The sequence below is a fragment of the Chiloscyllium plagiosum genome, chromosome 20 (genome assembly GCF_004010195.1).
Source record: "Chiloscyllium plagiosum isolate BGI_BamShark_2017 chromosome 20, ASM401019v2, whole genome shotgun sequence".
NCBI lineage: Eukaryota > Metazoa > Chordata > Chondrichthyes > Orectolobiformes > Hemiscylliidae > Chiloscyllium > Chiloscyllium plagiosum.
This window is the reverse complement of record NC_057729.1, coordinates 60,613,682-60,639,050: the sequence shown is the minus strand read 5'-3', so window position 1 is coordinate 60,639,050 and position 25,369 is coordinate 60,613,682. Positions and strand designations below refer to the sequence as shown.

Genomic DNA, 25,369 nt, shown 5'->3' with positions numbered 1-25,369 from the left:
AGCAATGCTGTTAGGGAGGAATTCCAGGATTTGGTGAATTTTTGCAGTGCATCTTGTAGATAGTACACACTGCTGCGACTGAGCGCTGGTGGTGGAGGTGGGTGTTTGTGAATGAGATATCCATCAAGAGGCTGGTGTCGAGCTTTTTGAGTGTTGTTAGAGCTGCACTCATCCAGGCAAATGGGGAGTATTTCATCACGCTCCTGACTCTTGTCTTGTAGATGGTGAACAGGCTTTGGGGAGTCAAGAGGTGAGTTCTCACCACAATATTCCCAGCTTCTGACATGCTCTTGGAGCCACTATTAATGTAGTGAGTCCAGTTGAATTTCTGGTCAGTAGTAACCCCCAGGATGTTGATAGTCAGGGAATTCAGTGATGGTAACACCATTGACTGCCAAGGGGCTTTGGTTAGATTGTCTCTTGTTGGTGACGGTCATGATCTTGCATTTGAACATGAACTGCTTCCAAATCTGAGGAATCACAAAAGGTACTGAACAATGTGAAATAATTGGCGAAGGTCTTTGATGAAGCAGCTGAAGATGGTTGGGCCTAGGACACTACCCTGAGGAACTCCTGTAGAGATGTCCTGGAGCTGAGATGACTGACCTCCAACAACCATAGCCATCTTCCTGTGTGCCAGGTATGACTCTAACCAACGGGCAGTTTACCCCCTGTTACCCATTGATTCCAATTTTGTTAGGGCTCCTTGATGTTTAGGGCTGTCCCTCTTCCCTCCCCTCTAGGATTCAGCTCTTTTGTCCATGTTTGAACCAAGGCTGTGATGAGGTCAGGAGCTGAGTGGCCCTGGCAGAACCCAAACTGGGTGTCACTGAGCAGGTTATTGCTGAGCTGGTGCTGCTTGATAGCACTGTTGATGACACCTTCCATCACTGTAACTGATGATTGAGAGTAGACTGCTGGGGCAGTAATTGGTTGGGTTAGATTTTCCCTTTTCTTTTGTGTACTGGACATAACCTGGGCAATTTTCTACACTGTCAAGTAGATGCCAGTGTTGTACTGGAAGAGCTTGGCTAAGGGAGCAGCACGTTCTGGAGCACAAGTCTTTAGTACTGTTGCCAGAATGTTGTCCGGGCATATAGCCTTTGCAGTATTCAATGCCTCCACCCATTTCTTGCTATCACATGGGATAAATCGAATCAGCTGAAGACTGGTATCTGTGATGCTGGCGACTACTAGAGCAGGCCGAGATGGATCATCCACTCAGCATCTCTGGCTGAAGATTGCAGCGATAGCTTCAGCTTTATGTACTGAACTTATGTTCTGGGCTCTTCCATCAATGGGGATGGGGATATCTGTGGAGCCATCTCCTCTGGTGAGATGTTTAATCATTCGCCACCTTTTATGACGGATGGGGCAGGACTGCAGAACGTAGATCTGATCCATGGATTGTGGGATTGCTTAACTCTCCCTATCATTTGTTGCTTAGGACTACTTGCATGCCACACAGCATGTTTGGCAGCTTCACCAGGTTAATACTTCATTTTTAGATATGCCTGGTGCTGCTCCTGGCATGCCCTCCTGCACTCTCCATTGAACCAGGGTTGATCCTCTGGCTTGATGGTAATGGTTGAGTGGGGCGTGTGTCGACCATAAGGTTACAGATTGTGCTGGAGTGCAGTTCTGCTGCTGCTGATGGCCCACAGTTCCTCATGGATGCCCAGTCTAGAATTGCTGAGGAGGAATTCAAGTATGTCTTTCCCTCTTGTTGGTTCCCTCCAACATCTGCAGCAGACCCAGTCTAGGGGTTATGTCCTTTCGGACCCTATCAGCTTGATCAGTAGTGCTGCTGCTGAGCCACTCTTGGTGGCGATGGACAGTTGAAATCTCCCACTCAGAGTACATCTGCAAACCTGCCACCTTCCATGCTTCCTCCAAATGTTGTTCACCATGGAGGAGGCACGTGGTAATCATGGTTTCAGGTTTAACATGAGACTTCATGGGATCCAGAGTCAGTGTTGAGGACTCCCAGGGCAACTCCCTTCTGTCTGTATACCACTAAACACCTTCTGCTGGGTCTATCCTCCTGGTGGAACAGGACATATCCAAGGATGCTGATGTCATACTCATGGAATCATACTTGATGGATATTGTCCAGCTGGTGCTTGACTAGTCTGTGAGATAACTCTCCCAATGTTGGCACTAGCTCCAGGTGTTAGTTAGGAAAACTACACAACGTCAACAGGGCTGTCTCTTCCTGATGCCTCGATCAATACCAGGTAATCCGTTCAGTTACATTTCTTTATTGAGACTTCATAGCGATCGAGGAGCAGAACCTGCTCCTCGGATGCTGCCTGACCTCGTGTGTTTTTCTAGCATTACTCTCTCAACTTCATAACGATCGATACAACTGAGTGGCTTGCTGGGCCATTTTCAGTGAGCAATTCAGAGTCATCCATAGAGCTGTGGGTCTGGAGTCACACATTAGCCAGATCAGGTGAGGATGGCAAATCTCCTTCCCTGAAGGACGTTAGTGAACCAGGTGGGTTTTTCCAACAGTCAACATTGGGTTCATGGTAACCAGGAGATTCTTAATTCTAGATTTTATTCTATGAATTCAAATTCCACTATGCTGTGGCAGGATTTGAACCACATCCCCAGAATGTTAGCTGAATTTTTGAATTAGTAATCTTTCAATAATATACTAGGCCATTGCCTCCTTACACTAAGAGATGTGGTTGTGGAGAAAATGTTTCCATTAGTAAGAGAGAGTAGGACCCAAGGTCACAGCCTCAGAGTGAACAGATGCCCCTTTAAAACTGAAATAAGGATTTTTTTTTCAGCAAGAGGGCTGTGGGTGAATCTGTGGAACTCATTGCCTCAGTAGGCAGCAAGGCCAAGTCATTGAGGGTATTTAAGAATGAGATAGGTGATTCTTGATTAGTAAGGGGATCAAGGGAAGGCAGGAGAATGGGGTTCAGAAACATATCAGCCATGATCAAATGGTGGAGCAGACCTCATGGTGGGCTGAATGGCCTAATCCTGCTCCTGTGTGTTATGGTATTGTGGGCGTAATGGAAAAACAAAACAAAGAACTGTAGATGTTGGAGATCTGAAACAAAATCAAAAATTGCTGGGGAAACTGAATCTGATCTGGCAGCATGTGTGAAGTGAGCAGTTCTGAAGAAGAGTCACCAGGCTCAAAGGCTAACTCTGCTTTCTGTCCACTGTTGCTGCCATACCTGCTGAGTTTCTCCAGCACTTTCTGGGTTTTGTGACATTATGGAGTTGGAAATGAATGACATCAATGATGGCTCCAATAAATGATTGGAAGCTCACCTTGGAGTCAAATACAGTGTCAAAGTTGTGACTGGTCTTGTCTGGTTTCAGACAGTTAGCTGGCAGAGAGATAGCTCCAGTGCTAAACAAACAGTGTTTGTGGCGAGAATAAGAAAATAAAGACCTCATTCATTACCAGAATTAATTGAAGGAAATTTCTGCTTATCCTGTTCTGGACATCAGACAAACAGCTGACAGTTTAGACACAGTGGAGTAATTGAGTGAGGTGGAGTTGAGGATGATGTCACAGGATTAGGGTGTGAATGAGAAATAGGAGAGGTCAAGGATAGATCTTTGGGGAACATCAGAGGTAACGGTGTGGGAGCAGGGAAAGAAATCATCGCAAATGATTCTTTGGCTACAGTTGGACAGAAAAGAATGGAACTGGGTGACAGCACCCCTCCACCCACCCACCCGTCCCCTTCCCCAGCTGGGTGACAAGGGAGAGGGGTGGGATGGTCAAAATCTGCAGGCAGGGCAAGAGAGAGGGTTGGCCCCTTTCATGGTTAGACAAGATGTTATTTGTGATTTTGATCAGAGCTGTTTTGGTATTATGGCAGGAGCAGAAACCTGGTGGTTCTGGGAACGATGAGCTTTCAGCATAACCTTATGGTAACCGTGGGACTAACTTGTTTGCAGGGTGAGAGTGTGGTTCCCACTAATACATGGACAGGGTCAGAGAAATCTGAGGAAATTTCTCTTGATGGCTGATTTTGGGATTGAGGCAACACTGGCTGGCAAATGAATCTTTGATTCCATTTGCGTTCCGAATGTTAACTTCTCATTGTTTCTGTGGCACGTTGATGTGAGAAATGTAAAGATACAGTTGTACTATGACTTTGAAACCAAGTTTGCAAATGAGTGGAAAGGAATTTTACTTTGAGAGTTTGTCATGATCTCAGATGGTTAATGCTGAGGAATGCATCTCTATTGGAAGGTCAGTGAGGCAGAGCAGCACTTTGGGGGCGTACACTACTGAGGGAGCACTGCACTATAGGCCAGTGCTGAGGGTGTGCCGCACTGTCAGAGCGTCAGTGCTGAGGGAGTGCCACACTGTTGGAGGATCAGTGCTGAGGGAGCGCCGCCCTGTCGGAGGGTCAGTGCTGAGAGAGCACCGCCCTGTCGGAGGGTCACTGCTGAGAGAGCACCGCCCTGTCGGAGGGTCAGTGCTGAGGGAGTGCCGCACTGTCGGAGGGTCAGTGCTGAGGCAGCCCCACCCTGTCGGAGGATCAGTGCTGAGGGAGCGCTGCAGTGTCGGAGGGTCAGTGCTGAGGGAATTCTGGACTACTGCAGAGGCTGACATTTAGATGACGTTAAACCCTAGGGTCTGTGCCCACTTGAGTGAATAAAGATGATACCATGGTGCTATTTCAGTGAATAGGAGGAATTTTCCCAGGTGTTCTTGTCAATATATAGACCATTACCCCAGATTATGAAACTAGGAATTTGATTGTTTATCTCAGAAATCACTGCTTTGGCTGGATATTGTTGAGTCACATGTTTGAGGTATTGGAAGGAATTTGTGTGTAATGTAACTGAACCCAACAGTAATCAGCCTCTTCAGGAGAGTGGATTGAACTTTGGAAAAATAGTCAGCATCTGTCTTCCTCAGATACTGGTCCAATTGTTTAATAATCAGACCACACTTCAGTAAATATTTATATCCAATCCGTACTCGGTCAGGGTTTGATTCATTGACTGCTCGTTGATGCAATTCTCCAGCCAATGTTCATTCTACCCAGCTGTGGAACAGATGTTCTCTGTTGGAGTTCTGATGTTGGAACAAGGAGTAGAAGGTCAGACAGTTACTGCAACTCAGGATTCCAAACCGTCACTCACCTGCAGAATGATTTTCAAGTTCTGACTGTTTATGTTGCATCATATGTCCACGTGTTTTGGTCACATTCTTTCTTCATTCTCTAGAACCTTCACACAATCACTGGTCACCTCCACCTCACCCTGAAATCTTCCTCATTGTTCACCTTCCTTCTCAAACCACCCCTTCTCTCTCATTCTCACCTTATTGTCCTTTCTTCTCTCTCTCATTCCTCCAAAGAGGTCGCTTAGCATCCCCCATCTCCAGTGACTGGATCGGAATTCTCAATGTTTCCTGTTTTGAACTTTCTGCAGGTTCCTCAATTTATACAGTTTCATTCTTAAAAACTAAGAATCTCTGTGCAGTTTGGAACCTTGTACCAGACAAAACTACTGGGAACCATTGGCATGATGAGGCTCTCTTGAAAATAAAATCCAGATTCCAGTGTCAAATTTGAAGACAAAACTAAATGTGTGTACTGGGATTTTGCAGCATTGGCTGAGAGATTCTGTCTGGTTCTATAGCAGCAACGATTGCTGGCTGACAAATCACTGCAATCCATTTGATAATTTGGAGGTGCCGGTGTTGGACTGGGGTGGACAAACTTAACAAATCTCACAGCACCAGATTATAGTCCAAAAGGTCCATTTGATAGCACTAGCAGCGCTCCAAAAGCTACTGCTTCCCAATAAACCTGTTGGATTATCATCTACAATCCATTGATGTGAGTGTCACTGACAGACATGACTGAGGATAGACTGGGAGGCTGTGCTGTATCAGTCCTGCACTGGTGGCATTCTCGACTGCCGAGAGGGTTTTTTGTGAGTGTCCAGTCTGTGTTTGCAATGAACTGGAGCTGGCTGTAGTCAACACACTATTGGAATGAAATCCTGGTTTCCACACAGTGTGAAAGTGAAAAGGTTATCTCACCATTACCAATATAAATTGCTGCAGTTACATTGTGAACTCAATGCTGGGAGCATCTGGGATCTGAAAAGGCTCTGAAATGCACCCTCCAAAGGGGACTACTTACTGCAGTCCTCCCCACTTGCTGGATGGGTGCAGCTGCAACACACAAGCTTGACATTATCTAGGACAAAGCAGAAATAGTCATAGAGATGTACAGCATGGAAACAGACCCTTCGGTCTAACCCGTCCACGCCGACCAGATATCCCAACACAATCTAGTCCCACCTGCCAGCACCCGGCCCATATCCCTCCAAACCCTTCCTATTCATATACCCATCCAAATGCCTCTTAAATGTTGCAATTGTACCAGCCTCCACCACATCCTCTGGCAGCTCATTCCATACACATACCACCCTCTGCGTGGAAAAAGTTGCCCCTTAGGTCTCTTTTATATCTTTCCCCTCTCATCCTAAACCTATGCCCTCTAGTTCTGGACTCCCCGACCACAGGGAAAAGACTTTGTCTATTTATCCTATCCATGCCCCCCATAATTTTGTAAACCTCTACAAGGTCACCCCTGAGCCTCCGACGCTCCAGGGAAAACAGCCCCAGCCTATTCAGCCTCTCCCTATAGCTCAGATCCTCCAACCCTGGCAACATCCTTGTAAATCTTTTCTGAGCCCTTTCAAGTTTCACAACATCTTCACAACTTCCACAAGCACCCACTCTCCTTCATTGATGCTCAATAGCAGCAGATGCACTGCAGAAAGTGCCCAGGACTCCTTAGAGCCTTCCAAACCTATGATCACTTCCATCTAGAAGAACAAGGACAGCGAATACATGAGAACACAACAATCTACAAGTTCCACTCCAAGCCACTAACCATCCTGACTTGGAAATATATTGCCATTCCTTCAGGATTAATGGGTCAATAACCTGGAATAAAAGCATAACTGGAAATTCTGAAACAAACACGCAGTGCTGGAGTAATTCAGTAGGTCTGGCTGTGTTTGTGGAGAGGGGAACAGTACTGATTTTAAAAAGAAAAAAACCCTGTATTTAAGCAGTAACACGATTTCCTAGAATCGACTGTTACTGATCGAACTGCTGTGGGATAACTTCCCGTGCTGCTACCTGGAGAACTTTTGTTTGAGATGATGGTACACTTTTTTGTGTTTCCTATCTTTCTCAACTTTCACCACAACAGCTCATCACAAAGCATCAACTTGCCAATCAAGTCAATATTTGAGGTGTTGTCAATGCTGTAAGCTACACTTGGACTTAACATATTCTCCACAAGTGCATGGATATAATCACTAACTAATCTATATTTGCTTGGTTGAGTGAAAGGTAGTCATTTAATTTTCACAAGTTACATGCCTGCTTTTCTAATAAATTGTGCTACACCCTCCCCTTCACTGTTTGATCACACAGCGTTGCCCTTTGATGCGAAGGGCACTGCTTGTCATTGGCCACTCAGGTGTTGCCTTTCTTCCTGTTGGTGGAAACTGAATAAAGATTTATACACCTTGTGTCCTTTACTGTGTCTCTCACCTGTACACACAACATGGGTGCTGGGGAAAATATAAGCACTATCGCAGTTAGGCGGTAATGTGGGGAAAATAGTTGGAAAAAAATATAAACAGGAGAATATTTTTAAAAGTTGTGCTACAGGAACATTAACATGCACCTGAGAGGGTGCAGTAGGGTTGAGGTTTAATGATTCAAAAAAAGTTATTCCGATAGTGCAGCGCTGACCCTCCGACAGCGCGGCGCCTCCTCAGCCCTGACCTTCCAACAGCGCGGCACTCCCTCAGCACTGACCCTCCGACAGCGCGGCGCACCCTCAACCTTGACCCTCCGACAGCGCTGCGCTCCCTCAGCACTGACCCTCCGACAGGGCGGCTCTCCCTCAGCACTGACCCTCCGACAGCACTGTGCTCCCTCAGCACTGACCCTCCGACAGGGCGGCGCTCCCTCAGCACTGACCCTCCGACAGCACTGCGCTCCCTCAGCACTGACCCTCCGACAGCACTGCGCTCCCTCAGCACTGACCCTCCGACAGCGCGGCGCTCCCTCAGCACTGACCCTCCGACAGCGCGGCGCTCCCTCAGCACTGACCTTCCGACAGCACTGTGCTCCCTCAGCACTGACCCGCCAAGCATCTGGATTTTCACCCTGTGTTGTGCTGTCAAATCTCTGGAGTGTGTCCCAAGCCCCAGAAGGGAATGTGTTGCCCAGACTTCCACAGCTGAGCAAGCCATTACAGTGATGACAGACTTGGAAACGAGAGACAACCCATGGGACAGAGAGTGAACTGTTGCAATAGAGCTGGAATGACAGGTGTGTCTCCAGGCACTATCTCTACTTTTGCTAACTCTGTGTTCATTGAATCACTCACCTTCAACTGCCGCAGTCAAGGTGAAGTCTGTTTCAACTGGTCACTCAGCTGTTGGCTGCAGCTTGCCAGTTGCAACTTGCTTGCCTATTGAGGGAATAACTCCCTTGCAATCTTGTTATATCTGGATTCTAGTTGGAGTTGTGGGGAATAACCAAGAGACAGTGGACCCCAGGAACAAGCAATACATTGCCAAAATCTTGCAGTTTTCAAGCTTCAAATAGTTTGTGCCTCCATCTGTCTCGACCATATACCCTGGAATTCTCCCTGAACTTTCTCTTGCTTCTACCCAGCTTCCTTCCCTCCCCCACCTGTTTGTATGTTTGTAACTACTTAATGATTCTTTGGGCGTTGGTCTTTTTGTGCTCCTATGACGTAGTCAGGATATTTTCATATGTTAAAAGTGTGTGTGTAATTGCAAGTTTTGTTGTATTTGACAGAAATTGTTGGAAAATTTAAAAATAAAACCAAATTAAAATTAGTTTTAAGACAATGTGACACAGTGTGAAATACATTTTGGGTGTTCTATTTGATTAATGATAATCTCTGCAGTACTTGCTGAGCTGTGGAATCCTGAACAAATTAAAAACTCCGTCTGTGCTAAAAGAAGTAATGAAGTTATTTAAGCTCAAAATGTTAACCTCAGAATCTTCTAAACCAGAATGGCTTAGAAATAGAAACCAGAAATAAGGCTTCAAAAAATCCCAGCTTGTCTTGTGATCTGGGTATTTTTGACGGTCTGGCAGAAGATGTGTAGTCTGCCTCTAACCAAGTTAACGTTTTCTGAGGGTCTCTGTCTTTTTGGGAAAGAGGGCCATTAGATACTGTCTCCCTATTTCTCCATCTGCCTCCAAGCTATAGCTTGGCACTGGGCAATATTCAGGTCAGAAACAGTGAACCAAAAATGGAAATGCTGGAGAAACTTGGCAGGTCTGGCAGCATTTGTACAGAAAAAAAGACAATTAATGTTTTGAATCCAATGACTTCACTGGAACCAAGAAAGGTCACTGGATTTGAAGCGTTAACTTTGTTTTCTCTCTGCTGTTGGATCTGCTGGGTTTCTCCAGCACTTTGTTTTTGCTTCAGATTTCTCGCACCTCCATTTTGCTTTTGTTCTGCAGAGACAGTGGATACTGTGCTGGAACAATAGCTGGATCATAGGGAACATGAGATCAAACTGAATGAAGAATTCTTTGATTCAGGCTGCAGATGGCTTATGTCATCAATGGAGAGGATCAGCAGTTTGCAAGTCTCTCAGAAACACCCTGCCAGCCACCCAAACATCCTCACTGATTATTCAGGGAATCAGTTTGATGTGCTTTTCATGGTATGTGGAGGGTTTGATATTTCAAAATGTAAACTGTGGGGAGAAAAACAATAATGAAGGATTCTAGCTCCTGTTTTCCAGTTGTGGGTGAGTTTGAAGAGAAGGTTCCAAGCTGTATAACATGGGGTGAAACAATGTGGATTCGAGACCAGTTCTGATGGTGAAGCTTGTGGGCGATGTTTAAATATCGCACACTGACACAAAGAACAATACAGCACATGAACAGGTCCTTCAGCCCTCCAAACCTACACTGCCACATTCTGCCCTTCCATATTAAAACTGTCTTCACTTACAGGATCCATATCCCTCTGTTCCCTTCCTATTCATGTATTCATCCAGGTGTTTCTTGAATGCTATTATGTCTCCTTCCACCACCTCCTCTGGCAGCATTTTCCAGGTACTCACCACCCTCAAGTATGGAAAAACATGCCTTGCACATCTCTTTTAAAATCCTCCTCCCCCACCTCGCACGTTGATCCTGTGTCCTCTAGTAATTGACCCCTTCACCCTGGGAAAAAGCCTCATACTTCCCACTCTATCCATGCCATTCACAATCTTCTAAACTTCTGTTAGGTCATCCCTCAACCTCCTGCGTTCCAGTGCAAACAAACCCAGTCTATCCAACCTTTCTTCAAAGCTAACATCCCCCCCCATACCAGGCAACATCTGATAAACCTTTCCTGTGCCCTCTCCAAAGCATCCACATCCTTCTGGTGGTGTGATGACACATTGAGTCAGGTTGGCTGTGGGAACTTGATCTTCTGTGTTAGTTCTGAATCACTCTGTATACTCCAGTGGGAATATAGAAGTCGGGTTGTTAACACCATTGAGTGATCATTACTTGAAATGGAACTCACTCCAAATCTCAAGTCCTGATCCTAGCTCCATTATTGCAGGGAATTTGAGTACTTCAGATCCATTTTCCCCCACCACTCCTAGCTTTTTTTGTGCTTAGTTCTCATTAAATGACCCTTCTCAGCCCCTTACTCACCCTCTTCCACCTTTTGCTTGTAAATTTAGCACCAGCTTGCACGCAGCAGCATCTTTATACGGTTCACTTCCAAACTTGCTACTCACTCAGACAGTCTGCTCTCTCCTCACTGTCACAGACAGTGAATAATCTATGGATAAAATGTGCTCAGTGTCACTGCCAAGATATAACTTGATCCAGGTGCTCAGTCTGCTTGTGGAATGTGGGATTGAATTCATTCTCTCTCCTAAGCTTCCTTGCAGTGCTGGGGGGAGAGTTTACAGCACTCTGAATCCCCTCAAACTGCGCAGCATTTTCAAGCCCTCCTCCAAGTTGCTCAAACAATCACCAGGTTGGCTTTCACATGCAGAGATCAAGCAACAGAGGTCATATATCTTTTGTTTTTCAGTTTTTTACAGGGATCAATCAGTCACGTGGGAAAGGTTAAGATTGCCGACTGCTAACAGGCTCCAAGCTTGCAGTCTGACCTTCCATAGGCAGCAGTTCACATCAGCCTTTGTATCCTTCTGCCTTATTGGCCTTACAGCTTGGTCTGGTATTTTTCCCTGGAACTTTAAGAGCTGAGAGGGTCCTTGAACCTGGAGCATTGCTGATTCAGCTGAGATGGTGATCAACATCATTCACTGAATGAAGAAGTGGGATAGACAGCCAGTCTGCTGCACAAAGTGCTGCCCATCAGCCCCCTGGGGAACTGAGTAAGTGAACGCTGGAGTCTGTGATTAGCCTTCATTATGATGCTCTCCATGGTGTCTGCTGTCACATAACATTCATCTTCTGCCTGGACAGCCTACAGCCCAAAGGACTCAACATTGAATTCTCTCAGTTCAAACAACTTCCCTTCCCTTTGCCCAATTCCCTTCCCAGCCCCTCCCTCCACTGCCACTCCTCCCAGCGACCTATCGGATTCATTCCTCCCACTGATCAACCAGGTTGTACTCTCTACCTGTCTTCACCTATTCCCACTTCACCACCCTGCTCCCCACCCTCTTTATCTGCAGCTCCCCCCACACCCACCCCCAGTCCTGAAGAAGGGTTACACCCGAAACATCCTGATGCTGCCTGGCTTGCTGTGTTCTTCCAGCCTCCTGCCTGTCTACATCACATAGCTAGGTAAAAACAAGGACTGCAGATGCTGGAAACCAGAGTTTAGATTAGAGTGGCGCTGGAAATGCACAGCAGGTCAGGCAGCATCCGAGGAGCAGGAAAATTGACATTTTGGGCAAAAGCCCTTCATCAGGAATAGAGGCAGGGTGCCTGCAGCGTGGAGAGATAAATGAGAGGAGGGTGGAGAAAAAGTAGCATAGAGTACAATAGGTGAGTGGGGGTGGGATGGAGGTGATAGGTCAGAGAGGAGGGTGGAGTGGATAGGTGGAAAGGAAGACAGGCAGGTAGGACAGGTCATGAGAGCGGTGCTGAGCTGGAAGGTTGGAGCTGGGGTGAGGTGGGGGGAGGAGGAATGAGGAAACTGGTGAAGTCCATATTGATGCCATGGGGTTGAAGTGGTCCGAGGCGTTCTTCCTCCAGGCGTCGCCATTCAGCCCATTAGTCAGTAAAACTATATCTCTGGGTAAATGGACACAATCCTGGGGTTACAGGGAGCAGATGATGATTTCAAACTCAATCAAACAGTGTGCTGATTTTTATGAAGAATGATACGCTGCAAAAGGCCATTCAGCCCCTTGATCCCATCAGCTCTTTGAAAGAGCAATCCAATCAATCCAGTCTACTTGATTCCCCAGCCTTATAATATTTATCCAATTCCTTTTTGAAAGTGATGATTGAATCTGCTTCTGCAGCTTGATCCGAATCATGAGAACTTACCATGAGAAGGTTACTTCTGAACACCCTCAGCTTCCTTTTTCATTACCTTCAATTTGGTTCCTTTGCTTTTGTGATTAATTTACTCACTTAACATTTGATAATATTGAACATTGGTGTCCAATCTTTCATTGTCTTCCTCTGTTCTAAAAACAGCAATAACTCCATGTCCTAAAATATGCAGGGCATTAGACAAGTTTAAAATACTCTATGCCGAGACAAAAATGAGGAAATTCAAATGCGGAATTGAATAGAAAACAATTGAAATGCAGAGTTGGGCAGTCGATATGTGGTTGGTGTCTCAGATGGGCTTTTTTCAGGCTGAGTCTTCTGGGGTATTTTTCCAAGTTTATCGATATTTTTCAATATTTCTTTCTGTAAATGTGCCATGGCACCAGATTAATCATATGAGCTTTATGTAGCTGTCTCTTGAATGACACTGCACCACAGGTTACTGCTTCATTGTAATACAGGAGAGAAATCAAATAAATTGAATCTGTGTTCCTTTTGTTCTTGTGTAATCAAATCTCCTTTGGTGATATTTCTCAGCACTGCCCCTCTGACAGCACGGCACTCCCTCAGCACTGACCCTCCGACAGTGTGGCACTCCCTCAGCACTGACACTCCGACAGTGCCCACTCCCTCAGCACTGACCCTCCGACAGTGCCCACTCCCTCAGCACTGACACTCCGACAGTGCGATGCTCCATCAGCACTGACCTCGGACAGTGCGGCACTCCCTCAGCACTGACCCTCCGACAGTGCGGCGCTCCCTCAGCACTGATCCTGTAACAGTGCCTGCTCCCTCAGCACTGACCCTCCGACAGTGTGGCTCTCCCTCAGCACTGACCCTCGGACAGTGCGGCACTCCCTCAGCACTGACCCTCCAACCGTGCGGCGCTCCCTCAGCACTGACCCTCCAACCGTGCGGCACTCCCTCAACGTTGACCTGGCCATTATAAGGCTACTTCTTCAATGTCTCCAAAATCCTGGAATTCCCTCCCTAAGGACATTGGGTCCACCTACAGCACACGGACTGCTGCAATTCAGGAAGGCAACTCACCACCACCATCTCAAGGGGCAACTAGGGACAGGCAATAAATGCTGGGCCCAGTTAATGATGCCCATACCATGTGAGTGAATTCAAACAAACACTAAGCAGTGAAATTGCTGAGGTTTGATGTAGCAGCTATGGAGGGATTTAAAACGATGTCACACTGAAGGTTGTGTGAAGTAACCAAATTAATTGAGATATTTGCTGAAGTTGTGAGAAGCCTGTAACTTGGAGGAAAAAGAGCAAACAAAAACAGAAAATGGTGGAGAAACTCAGCAGGCCTGGCAACATCTGTGGAGAGAAAGCAGAGTTAATGTTTTGAATCCGGTAACCCATCTTTAGAAGTTCTCTAACTCTGTTTTGTCTGCCATGATGCAACCAGATCTGCTGTGTTTCTCCAGCTGTTACTGGTTTTGCTTCAGATCTTCAGCATCCATAATTCTTTGTTTTTTGTTTAAGAACAAGTTTGATTTCCTCCAAGCATCCAGATGGTTTGTATTTTGTACAATCACAGATATCTCTATTCTCTTTCCCTAACTCCAAATATTCAAATTCAATGAAAAAAATGGTCTCAATACTTTGAATGTTTTGAGTTAGAGTATTAAAATCTGATTAAACAAGCCTGTTGTGAGAATGAGTGTACCAGCAGTGAAGGTATTGTTATCATTTGTTTCTGATTTTTACTTTAACTTTTATTTCATTAGTTCTTTGATCAACCATCTACACATAACATAATCACTCCCAGGATGGGTGTAGCGCAGTGTTAGATACAGAGTAAAGTTCCCTCTGCAACACACTAATATCAGCAAATTACTGAAGTAACCCAGGAATGGCCTAATGGTATTATCATTAGAGCAGACACTCAGCTGGTGTTCTGGGGACCCAGGTTTGAATCCTGCCACAGTAGATGGTAGGATTTGATTCTACTAATGAAAAATGTGTGGAGTTAAGAATGAATGACCATGCAACCATTGATTATCTGGTTCACTAATGGACATTGTTCAGGGAAGGAAACTGCCTTCCTCATCTGGTCTGGCCAGCATGTGACTCCAGAGACAGCAATGTGGTTGACTTTCGGCTTGGTGGCTCAGTGGTTAGTACTGCTGCCTCACAGCAATAGGGTTTGATTCCAGCCTCGGGGGACTGTCTGTAGAGTTTGCGCACTCTCCCCGTGTCTGTGTGAGTTTCCTCCGGGTGCTCCAGTTTCCTCCCACAGTCCAAAGATGTGCAGGTCAGGAGAATTGGCCACGCTAAATTGCCCATATTGTAAGGTGCATTAGTCAGAGGAGAATGGGTCTGGGTGGGTTACTCTTCAGAGGGTCGGTCTGGACATGTTGGGCCAAAGGGTCTGTTTCCACACTGTAGGGAATCTAATCTAATCTAATCTCTGAAATGGACTAGCCTGCCACTCAATTCAGAACAGCTAGCGATGGGAAATAACTGCTGGCCAGCCTGCGACGCCCATGTCTTTCAAGTGAATGAAAAGAAATTCTGATGTCTCTGTTTTTGTTTCAGGTGCTACAAAAGAGATTGGTTCAGCTCTGACCAGGATGTGTATGAGACATCGCAGTATTGAGTCAAGGCTCAAACAGCTCACTGCGTAAGTCTGCTGTAGAAGTTCACCAAATCACAATTGTTACAATGCAACGTTCAGTCCATTCACCCCACCCTATGGAAATTAGCTCAAGTAACCTGAATGGTGTAGTGCCCTTGTTTGTCTTTAATCCAGCTAGTTAATTCTGTTTCAATAATGATCTGTGAGTGGGAATAGTTTCTACCTAACTACTCTGTCCAGCCCCCTTAAGATGTTGAAAACTCCTCTCCAAGGAAAACAATCTGAACTTCAATAGACTGATTTTCTATCCGAGGTTTCTCATATCTGGAACATTCTCATCAACCTGTTCTGCACTTTCTCCAGTGCTCACATCCTGCAGGAATCCCATAATTGTACACCTAGAGCCAGTTGAGTCTAACCAGCGCCTTATACAGTTCAATATAACCTCCCTGCACTTGTACTCCATCCCATCACCAATAAAATGTAACACACTGTATGCCTTATGAACTGATCTCTCCCCGTGTCCTCCCACCTTTAATGACATAGAATTATGCATTCAGGTCTTACTACTCCTGAACACTGTTTAGAATCACATTGTTAATTTTATATTTTCTCTTCATGTTCTTTACTGTCACTGGGGAGGCAATACACCAGATGGGAGCTGTGTCCATGGTGATAGAAACACCTATCCATTCCCCTAACTAATGAATCCCCAATCAGTACTGCTCTTCAGCTGTCTTTCTTCCTTCCTGTATAGCTAGGCCACCCGTGCTACCCTGGGCTTGGCACATGCTGAGGCACTAACACCCTCACCAGTATCCCAAATGGAAAGTAGTTCTTGAGCAGGACCTTGGTGGACTGTCTAGTGATCATCCGATCCCTATTCAAGTTATTTGTATTTTTTTAAACAAAACCTTTGTCCATCACGTTTTGATGGCTCTTGCTCATCTCAGCCACTTCACTGTCCAACCGTCTCTTTCTTTCGCTTTTTCTCTTTTTCACAGACATATGCATTTTCATTCACGTTCTAAGTTGTGTTGATTTTCTTTTTCCTTTGGCAGTGCTCTGACTGACAGTTTGATAAACCCTCTGGAGGGTCGGATTGAGGAATGGAAGAAAATTGCCAACCAACTGGACAAGGACCATGCCAAAGGTAACATCCGACCCCCGATCCTGACGCTCGCAATTCGGCCCTGAGTCTCCTCTCACGTTGGCTCTTCGATCAAATTTCATCAGCCAATAGGAACAGCTTTTCCTTTTCTACCCTATCCAAACCTGTCATAATCTGATAAACACCTGCCAAATCTCCCCTCAGTCTCCTTGGAGCAAAGGTGAATGGCACCAGCTTCTCCAGCTTACTCTTGTAAATAAAATCACCAATATTGTCGCAGAGTCACAATGAAGTATACCCGTGCTGCAGGGTTACATGCTCGAGTGTTGACGGCTAGGATGAGCAATTACTCCCAGTAGCAAGTGGACCCGTTGGGTTTCTTACTGCAGTAAGTAGTTCTCACATCCCAAGTTCAGATCTGACCTGATCTTGCGGAAGGTGGTTGTGGGGATAAGTTTCTAGTTAGCACAGGTTGACATTCTCCTCAGTCCCTCCTCATTCGATGTTGCATGAAAGTCTCAATAAAGACAGGTCTGTGCGTGTCCCACGCTATTCATTGGGTAAGTGATTCATTAAAGCTGCTCCCACGATTTTGGTGCAAAGTTGTGGTCTGGAGAACAGATCATGATGTGTGGCAAGTGTAGCGATTCACAGTGGATTCCAGCATCTGCAGTAATTTGCTCTTTAACCATTCACAGTGTTGGTTGGAGAGTGCCAAAAAATATCAAAGTGATTGCTGATGTGTGACAAGACTACACTGTTACTTTTGTCAGATTCAGTTCCTTTAAACCCTCCTTATTAATGATGTCTCCACTGGTAATTGTTGCAGAATACAAGAAAGCTCGACAAGAGATCAAGAAGAAATCGTCTGATACACTAAAATTGCAGAAAAAAGTGAAGAAAGGTTTGTGATTTTTTATTGTGGGGTTGAGCAATCTGCATTTACCAAGTTGAAACCTTTGCAAGATTTTCATGGAGCTGAATAACATTTATTGACTGATCTTGTGAGTCCCATTGAACAAGTGTAAACAAACTGAGGAAGGGAGCAATGTGCAACCAGGCAACTGAATGCAACTCTCAATAACCAGGAAGTATTACAAACCTAAATAATTAAAATGCTCTCTTAATCCCTTCACACTGTTTCCAGTCACCAGCTACTGTCCTTCCATTGGTTCATGCAGAGACTAAAAACAAAATGCCACACGTATGAGTAATAACTGGAGATTTCTAGAGAAACAATAAAGCTTACTTAAAATTTAGTTAAGTGTTTGATCCTCAGACACATATTCCCTTTTAGTGTTTTACAGCAGTAAAGCTGTGCTGCACATTTGGGGTAAGGTTTATTGTCTAATGTTCATCTTCCACCAGATGTTTGGAATGATTTGTTGCTGGGAAAGAGATGAAAAGTTGGCCTGTTGGCTGGCCTCTGGCTGTAGATTGTGACCACTAGAAAGAAGGATAAATTGAGATTTGTCCTGCACCTTGTTTTACAGCCAACAAAGTTCTGTTGAAACACTGTTGTGGTGCAGGAAATGCAGCAGCCGGTTTTGCACAGCAAGAGCCCACAACAGCGATATGAACATGGTTGGTTTATTTGAGTGCCAGAATACAGGGAACAGCTCCTTTTCTCTTTCCAGTAATGCCTTGGTCTCCACCATTCCTTTGTACCGACATTCCAAAACTTCCTCAGTACTGATCCTCCAGCAGCACTGATTCTCTGAGAATGTGGTGCTCCCTCAGCACTGATTCTCTGAGAATGCGGCGCTCCCTCAGCACTGATTCTCTGAGAATGCGGCGCTCCCTCAGCACTGATTCTCTGAGAATGCGGAGCTCCCTCAGCACTGATTCTCTGAGAGTGCGGCGCTCCCTCAGCACTGATTCTCTGAGAATGTGGCGCTCCCTCAGCACTGATTCTCTGAGAGTGTGGAGCTCCCTCAGCACTGATTCTCTCAGAATGCGGAGCTCCCTCAGCACTGATTCTCTGAGAATGCGGCGCTCCCTCAGCACTGATTCTCTGAGAGTGCGGCGCTCCCTCAGCACTGATTCTCTGAGAATGTGGCGCTCCCTCAGCACTGTTTCTCTGAGAGTGTGGCACTCCCTCAGCACTGTTTCTCTGAGAATGCGGCGCTCCCTCAGCACTGATTCTCTGAGAGTGTGGCGCTCCCTCAGCACTGATTCTCTGAGAATGCGGCGCTCCCTCAGCACTGATTCTCTGAGAATGCGGCGCTCCCTCAGCACTGATTCTCTGAGAGTGTGGCGCTCCCTCAGCACTGATTCTCTGAGAATGCGGCGCTCCCTCAGCGCTGATTCTCTGAGAATGTGGCGCTCCCTCAGCACTGATTCTCTGAGAATGCGGCGCTCCCTCAGCACTGATTCTCTGAGAATGCGGCGCTCCCTCAGCACTTATTCTCTGAGAGTGTGGCGCTCCCTCAGCACTGATTCTCTGAGAATGCGGCGCTCCCTCAGCACTGATTCTCTGAGAGTGTGGCGCTCCCTCAGCACTGATTCTCTGAGAGTGTGGTGCTCCCTCAGCACTGATTCTCTGAGAGTGTGGCGCTCCCTCAGCACTGATTCTCTGAGAGTGTGGTGCTCCCTCAGCACTGATTCTCTGAGAGTGCGGCGCTCCCTCAGCACTGATTCTCTGAGATGTGGCGCTCCCTCAGCACTGATTCTCTGAGAATGCGTCGCTCCCTCAGCACTGATTCTCTGAGAATGTGGCGCTCCCTCAGCACTGATTCTCTGAGAAAGTGGCGCTCCCTCAGCACTGATTCTCTGAGAGTGCGGCGCTCCCTCAGCACTGATTCTCTGAGAATGTGGCGCTCCCTCAGCACTGATTCTCTGCGAATGTGGCGCTCCCTCAGCACTGATTCTCTGAGAGTGCGGCGCTCCCTCAGCACTGATTCTCTGAGAATGCGGTGCTCCCTCAGCACTGATTCTCTGAGAATGCGGCGCTCCCTCAGCACTGATTCTCAGAGAATGCGGTGCTCCCTCAGCACTGATTCTCTGAGAGTGCGGCGCTCCCTAAGCACTGATTCTCTGAGAGTGCGGCGCTCCCTCAGCACTGATTCTCTGAGAGTGTGGCGCTCCCTCAGCACTGATTCTCGGCGAACATGGCGCTCCCTCAGCACTGTTTCTCTGAGAATGTGGCACTCCCTCAGCACTGATTCTCTGAGAATGTGGCACTCCCTCAGCACTGATTCTCTGATAGTGCGGCGCTCCCTCAGCACTGATTCTCTGCGAATGTGGCGCACCCTCAGCACTGATTCTCTGAGAATGTGGCGCTCCCTCAGCACTGATTCTCTGAGAGAGTGGCGCTCCCTCAGCACTGATTCTCTGAGAACGTGGCACTCCCTCAGCACTGATTCTCTGAGAATGTGGCGCTCCCTCAGCACTGATTCTCTGAGAATGTGGCACTCCCTCAGCACTGTTTCTCTGAGAATGTGGCACTCCCTCAGCACTGATTCTCTGAGAACATGGTACTCCCTCAGCACTGATTCTCTGCGAATGTGGCGCCCCCTCAGCACTGATTCTCTGAGAATGTGGCGCTCCCTCAGCACTGATTCTCTGAGAACGTGGCACTCCCTCAGCACTGATTCTCTGGGAATGTGGCGCTCCCTCAGCACTGATTCTCTGAGAGAGTGGCGCTCCCTCAGCACTGATTCTCTGAGAACGTGGCACTCCCTCAGCACTGATTCTCTGAGAATGTGGCGCTCCCTCAGCACTGATTCTCTGAGAATGTGGCACTCCCTCAGCACTGTTTCTCTGAGAATGTGGCACTCCCTCAGCACTGATTCTCTGAGAACATGGTACTCCCTCAGCACTGATTCTCTGCGAATGTGGCGCCCCCTCAGCACTGATTCTCTGAGAATGTGGCGCTCCCTCAGCACTGATTCTCTGAGAATGTGGCACTCCCTCAGCACTGTTTCTCTGAGAATGTGGCACTCCCTCAGCACTGATTCTCTGAGAACATGGTACTCCCTCAGCACTGATTCTCTGAGAATGCGGCGCTCCCTCAACACTGATTCTCTGAGAATGCGGCGCTCCCTCAGCACTGATTCTCTGAGAACATGGCTCTCCCTCAGCACAGATTCTCTGAGAATGCGGCGCTCCCTCAGCACTGATTCTCTGAGAGTGCGGCGCTCCCTCAGCACTGATTCTCGGAGAACATTGCGCTCCCTCAGCACTGATTCTCTGCAATTGTGGCGCTCCCTCAGCACTGATTCTCTGAGAATGTGGCACTCCCTCAGCACTGATTCTCTGAGATTGGGGCGCTCCCTCAGCACTGATTCTCTGAGAGTGTGGCTCTCCTACAGCACTGTTTCTCTGATAGTGCGGCGCCTCTCAGCACTGATTCTCTGAGAGTGTGGCGCTCCCTCAGCACTGATTCTCGGAGAACATGGCGCTCCCTCAGCACTGATTCTCTGCAATTGTGGCGCTCCCTCAGCACTGATTCTCTGAGAATGTGGCACTCCCTCAGCACTGATTCTCTGAGATTGGGGCGCTCCCTCAGCACTGATTCTCTGAGAGTGTGGCTCTCCTACAGCACTGTTTCTCTGATAGTGCGGCGCCTCTCAGCACTGATTCTCTGAGAGTGTGGCGCTCCCTCAGCACTGTTTCTCTGAGAGTGTGGCGCTCCCTCAGCACTGTTTCTCTGAGAGTGTGGCCCTCCCTCAGCACTGTTTCTCTGAGAACATGGCGCTCCCTCAGCACTGATTCTCTGAGAATGCGGCACTCCCTCAGCACTGATTCTCTGAGAATGTGGCGCTCCCTCAGCACTGATTCTCTGAGAGAGTGGCACTCCCTCAGCACTGATTCTCTGAGAGTCCGGCGCTCCCTCAGCACTGATTCTCTAAGAGTGTGGCGCTCCCTCAGCACTGATTCTCGGCGAACGTGGCGCTCCCTCAGCACTGATTCTCTGAGAATGTGGCACTCCCTCAGCACTGATTCTCTGAGAATGCGGCACACCCTCAGCACTGATTCTCTGAGAATGCGGCGCTCCCTCAGCACTGATTCTCTGAGAATGCGGAGCTCCCTCAGCACTGATTCTCTGAGAGTGCGGCGCTCCCTCAGCACTGATTCTCTGAGAATGCGGCACACCCTCAGCACTGATTCTCTGAGAATGCGGCGCTCCCTCAGCACTGATTCTCTGAGAATGCGGAGCTCCCTCAGCACTGATTCTCTGAGAATGTGGCGCTCCCTCAGCACTGATTCTCTGAGAATGCGGCACTCCCTCAGCACTGATTCTCTGAGAGAGTGGCGCTCCCTCAGCACTGATTCTCTGAGAATGTGGCACTCCCTCAGCACTGATTCTCTGAGAATGTGGCGCTCTCTCAGCACTGATTGTCTGAGAATGTGGCGCTCCCTCAGCACTGATTCTCTGAGAATGTGGCGCTCCCTCAGCACTGATTCTCTGAGAATGTGGCGCTCCCTCAGCACTGTTTCTCTGAGAACGTGGCGCTCCCTCAGCACTGATTCTCTGAGAATGCGGCACTCCCTCAGCACTGATTCTCTGAGAATGTGGCGCTCCCTCAGCACTGATTCTCTGAGAATGTGGCGATCCCTCAGCACTGATTCTCTGAGAATGTGGCGCTTTCTCAGCACTGTTTCTCTGAGAGTGTGGCGCTCCCTCAGCACTGATTCTCTGAGAGTGTGGCGTTCCCTCAGCACTGTTTCTCTGAGAATGCGGCGCTCCCTCAGCACTGTTTCTCTGAGAATGTGGCGCTCCCTCAGCACTGTTTCTCTGAGAATGCGGCGCTCCCTCAGCACTGATTCTCTGAGAATGCGGCGCTCCCTCAGCACTGATTCTCTGAGAATGCGGCGCTCCCCAATTTGTCAATCACGTTAAAGTGAATTTGCATGAATGAAAAGCACACTATAACAATTACTGTATTGTGAGCAGTGTTGGACCCATGTATATAAGAAAAGATGTACTGGAGTTGGAGGGGTCTAGAAGAGTTTACAAGAATGATCCTGGGGATGAAAGGCTTGTCCTGTGAGGAGCAATTGAGGACTCTAGGTCTGTCGTCACGGCTTAGAACAATGAATGGGGATCTGATTGAAACTTACAGAATACTGAGAGGCCTGGATAGAGTGGACATGGGCAAGATGTTTCCACCAGTCGGAGAGACTAGGACCCGAGAGCACAGCCTTAGAGTGAAGGGAAAACCCTTTAGAACTGAGATGAGGAGGAATGTCTTCTTCCAGAGGATGGAAACTCTGTGGAACTCATTGCCGCAGAGGGCTGTGGAGACCAAGTCATTGATTGTGTATTTAAGACAGCGGTAGATAAGATATTGATCAGGAAGAGAATCAGAAGTTGCAGGGAGAAGGCAGGAGGTTGGCGTTGAGAAACACATCAGCCATGATTGAATGGCAGAGCAGACTTGATGGGTTGAATGGTCTAAGTCTGCTCCTGTGTCTTATGGTTTTGAGAGATTTGGGAGTGTGTAGAGATTCATGGCAGGTGGCCCCCAATACACCAACATCCACCACGGCAGGTGACTGAAAGAACTGGAAACCAGACGAGACATTTTATTATCATGTGGAAAACATAGGTTCTTTTATTAAAAGTGATTACCTCACTTCCTCCCCAGCATCTTGACATCTTTTATTTGTCAGCGATGTTTAACAGCTTCTCCTTAGAAAACGGGTCTGAAAATGATTTAACATGTTCTCTTATTTTTTTAAGCTTCCTTTCTGACTCAGTTTTTTTAAGCCAAGAGGCTTATCTTGGCTTTGGGTTATGTTCTGTCAGTGCGTAGAGTGAATCACTTTCCCATATTTTTGCAGCTAAGCTTCGTCAATGGAAATGATGACCTGTGAGTTATTGGTTAACCACTGGAATTGGAAAATTCTCCCTCTAGGTGATTAGCAACAAATATTCTTCAGTTCCCACTGCCCCTCCAAAAAAAAAACACACACACAACTGTCTCCCTCTTTTCCTTCCTGATTAGAAAGCATTAACTCATCTGAAGTGAAGCCTTGTGATTGTACCTTTGGATTGCAGCCTAGTCAATGATGATGAATGCTTATATTCTCTATCAGATTCTAAGAGATGGGAGTGTACTTCTGTGCTCAGTGTGATGTACAAGGTCCGCAGCCAAGCTCTGAACCACACCGGTTCCGATTGCAGAGGGAGCCACCTTCCAATAAACAGTGACCCCAACACAATAGGAAATTACCTTGAAGGGACTATCAATTAGCATGATTCCTTTATTCTAGGTGAATATTCTGAATTAAAAGAGGCCATGATATGAAAGTACTGGTGTTGGACAAAGTCAGAAGTCAACAACAACAGGTTTACTTGAAATCACTTCACCTTCACCTGACAAAGGAGCAGCGCTCTGAACACTTGTGGTTTCAAATAAAGCTAATGGACTAAAACTGGTGTTGTGTGACTTCTGAATTAAAAGAATTTAGCTGACTCTCACTTTGCAAGCTAGAATGTATGTTTATTTCATATTTGAAATTGTACCTATTTGATGTTTTCAGTTCAATACACTAACATGCACCATCCCTTAGAGTCGTAGAGATGTACAGCACGGAAACAGACCCTACTGTCCAACTAATCCATGCCAACCAGATATCCTAAACTAATCCTGTCCCATTTGCCAGAGTTTGGCCCACATCCCTCCAAACACTTAGTATTCATATACCCATCCCGATGCCTTTTCCATGTTGTAACTGTACCAGCCTCTACCACTTTCTCTGGCAGCTCATTCCATACACGTACCACCCTCTGCGTGAAAACGTTGCCCCTTAGGCCCCTTTTAAATCTTTCCCTTCTCACCCTAAGCCTATGCCCATTAGTCTCGTACTCCCCTACCTTCGGGAAAAGAACTTGACTATTCACCCTATCCACGACCTTCATGGTTTTATAAACCTCTATAAGGTCACCCTAAGCGGCCTTTCCCTGTGAGGAGTCTATCAATCAGAGGCCCCGCAGAAAGCAGTGAGGAAGAAAGGAGAGTTCGAGCAATACTTCCTGACGTCAACCCCGAACAGTGTGACTGATCTTAAACCTTTGCCCTCTTGTTCTGAACACTCTTCTCGAGAAATATCTGCCTTATCAAATCATTTAAATATTCAGAATGCTTCAATTAAGTTCCCCTTAATCATCTTGACGAGAGGGAGTACAAACCTAGGCCATGCTCCTGTCCTCATATTTTAATGCTAGACCTTAGTACCATTCTGAATCTGTACGTGAGACAACCCTAACCCTAACATCTTTAAACAAGTTAAAAATCGCACAACACCAGGTTATAGTCCAACAGGTTTAATTGGAAGCACACTAGCTTTCGGAGTGACGTTCCTTCATCAGGTGATTGTGGAGGGCTCGATCGTAACACAGAATTTATAGCAAAAGTTTGCAGTGTGATGTAACTGAAATTATACATTGAAGAATTGATTGTCTGTTAAGCCTTTCCTCTGTTAGAATACAGTGATAGTTTCACTTCTTTCATGTGTAAATCACAAAACCCTTTTTTTTAAAGTTGCATTCTCGGGTTAGCTGTTAACAATGGTGATAGCTAGACCATATGTTGAAGGTAAAAATCAACGAGGTAAAATCTCTCCACGCTTCAGGCTCACTGCCTTTATTCCTGATGAAGGGCTTTTGCCCGAAACGTCGATTTCGCTGCTCGTTGGATGCTGCCTGAACTGCTGTGCTCTTCCAGCACCGCTAATCCAGAATATGTTGAAGGTGTTAGCCCCCTGTGTTCTCGTCTATGACCTGATGTTTAGATTGATTCTAATCTAAAAAGTGAGATAACAGAGTTTTACATAAATTCATGCAGTTTTTGAGCTCAGAGTTCAACATGAATGTATGCAGTTTTTGAGCAAAGTGCAATGTAACTCTGCCAGTACAAATTCACCACACAAAATATATGTGTGCATGTGGGTCTTTGTCTGTCTGTGTATGTGTGTCTGTCTGGGGTGGGGGTTGTAAGTGTGAGAAAGTGTGTGTGCGCATGTAGTGAGTGCAGAGTGTCTTAAGTCTGTGAGGGGGTGCATGTGTGAGTGTGGGAGTGTGTGTGTCTATAAGGGTGTGTGTGGGTGTCTGTGTGCGCGTCTGTGTGTACCTGTGTCCGTGTGT

General features: G+C 46.7%; 1 protein-coding gene across 1 annotated transcript in view; it reads left to right on the top strand.

Moving 5' to 3' along the window:
• Positions 1–15,048: 15,048 nt before the first annotated feature.
• LOC122559889 (protein MTSS 2-like) overlaps positions 15,049–25,369 on the top strand; it is a 48,238-nt gene continuing 37,917 nt past the window's right edge. Inside the window, exons 1-3 of the mRNA XM_043709997.1 lie at positions 15,049–15,209; positions 16,226–16,317; positions 17,105–17,179. Coding sequence (XP_043565932.1) covers positions 15,088–15,209; positions 16,226–16,317; positions 17,105–17,179 — 289 coding nt within the window. The 5' untranslated portion in view covers positions 15,049–15,087. The remainder of the gene's footprint in view (positions 15,210–16,225; positions 16,318–17,104; positions 17,180–25,369) is intronic.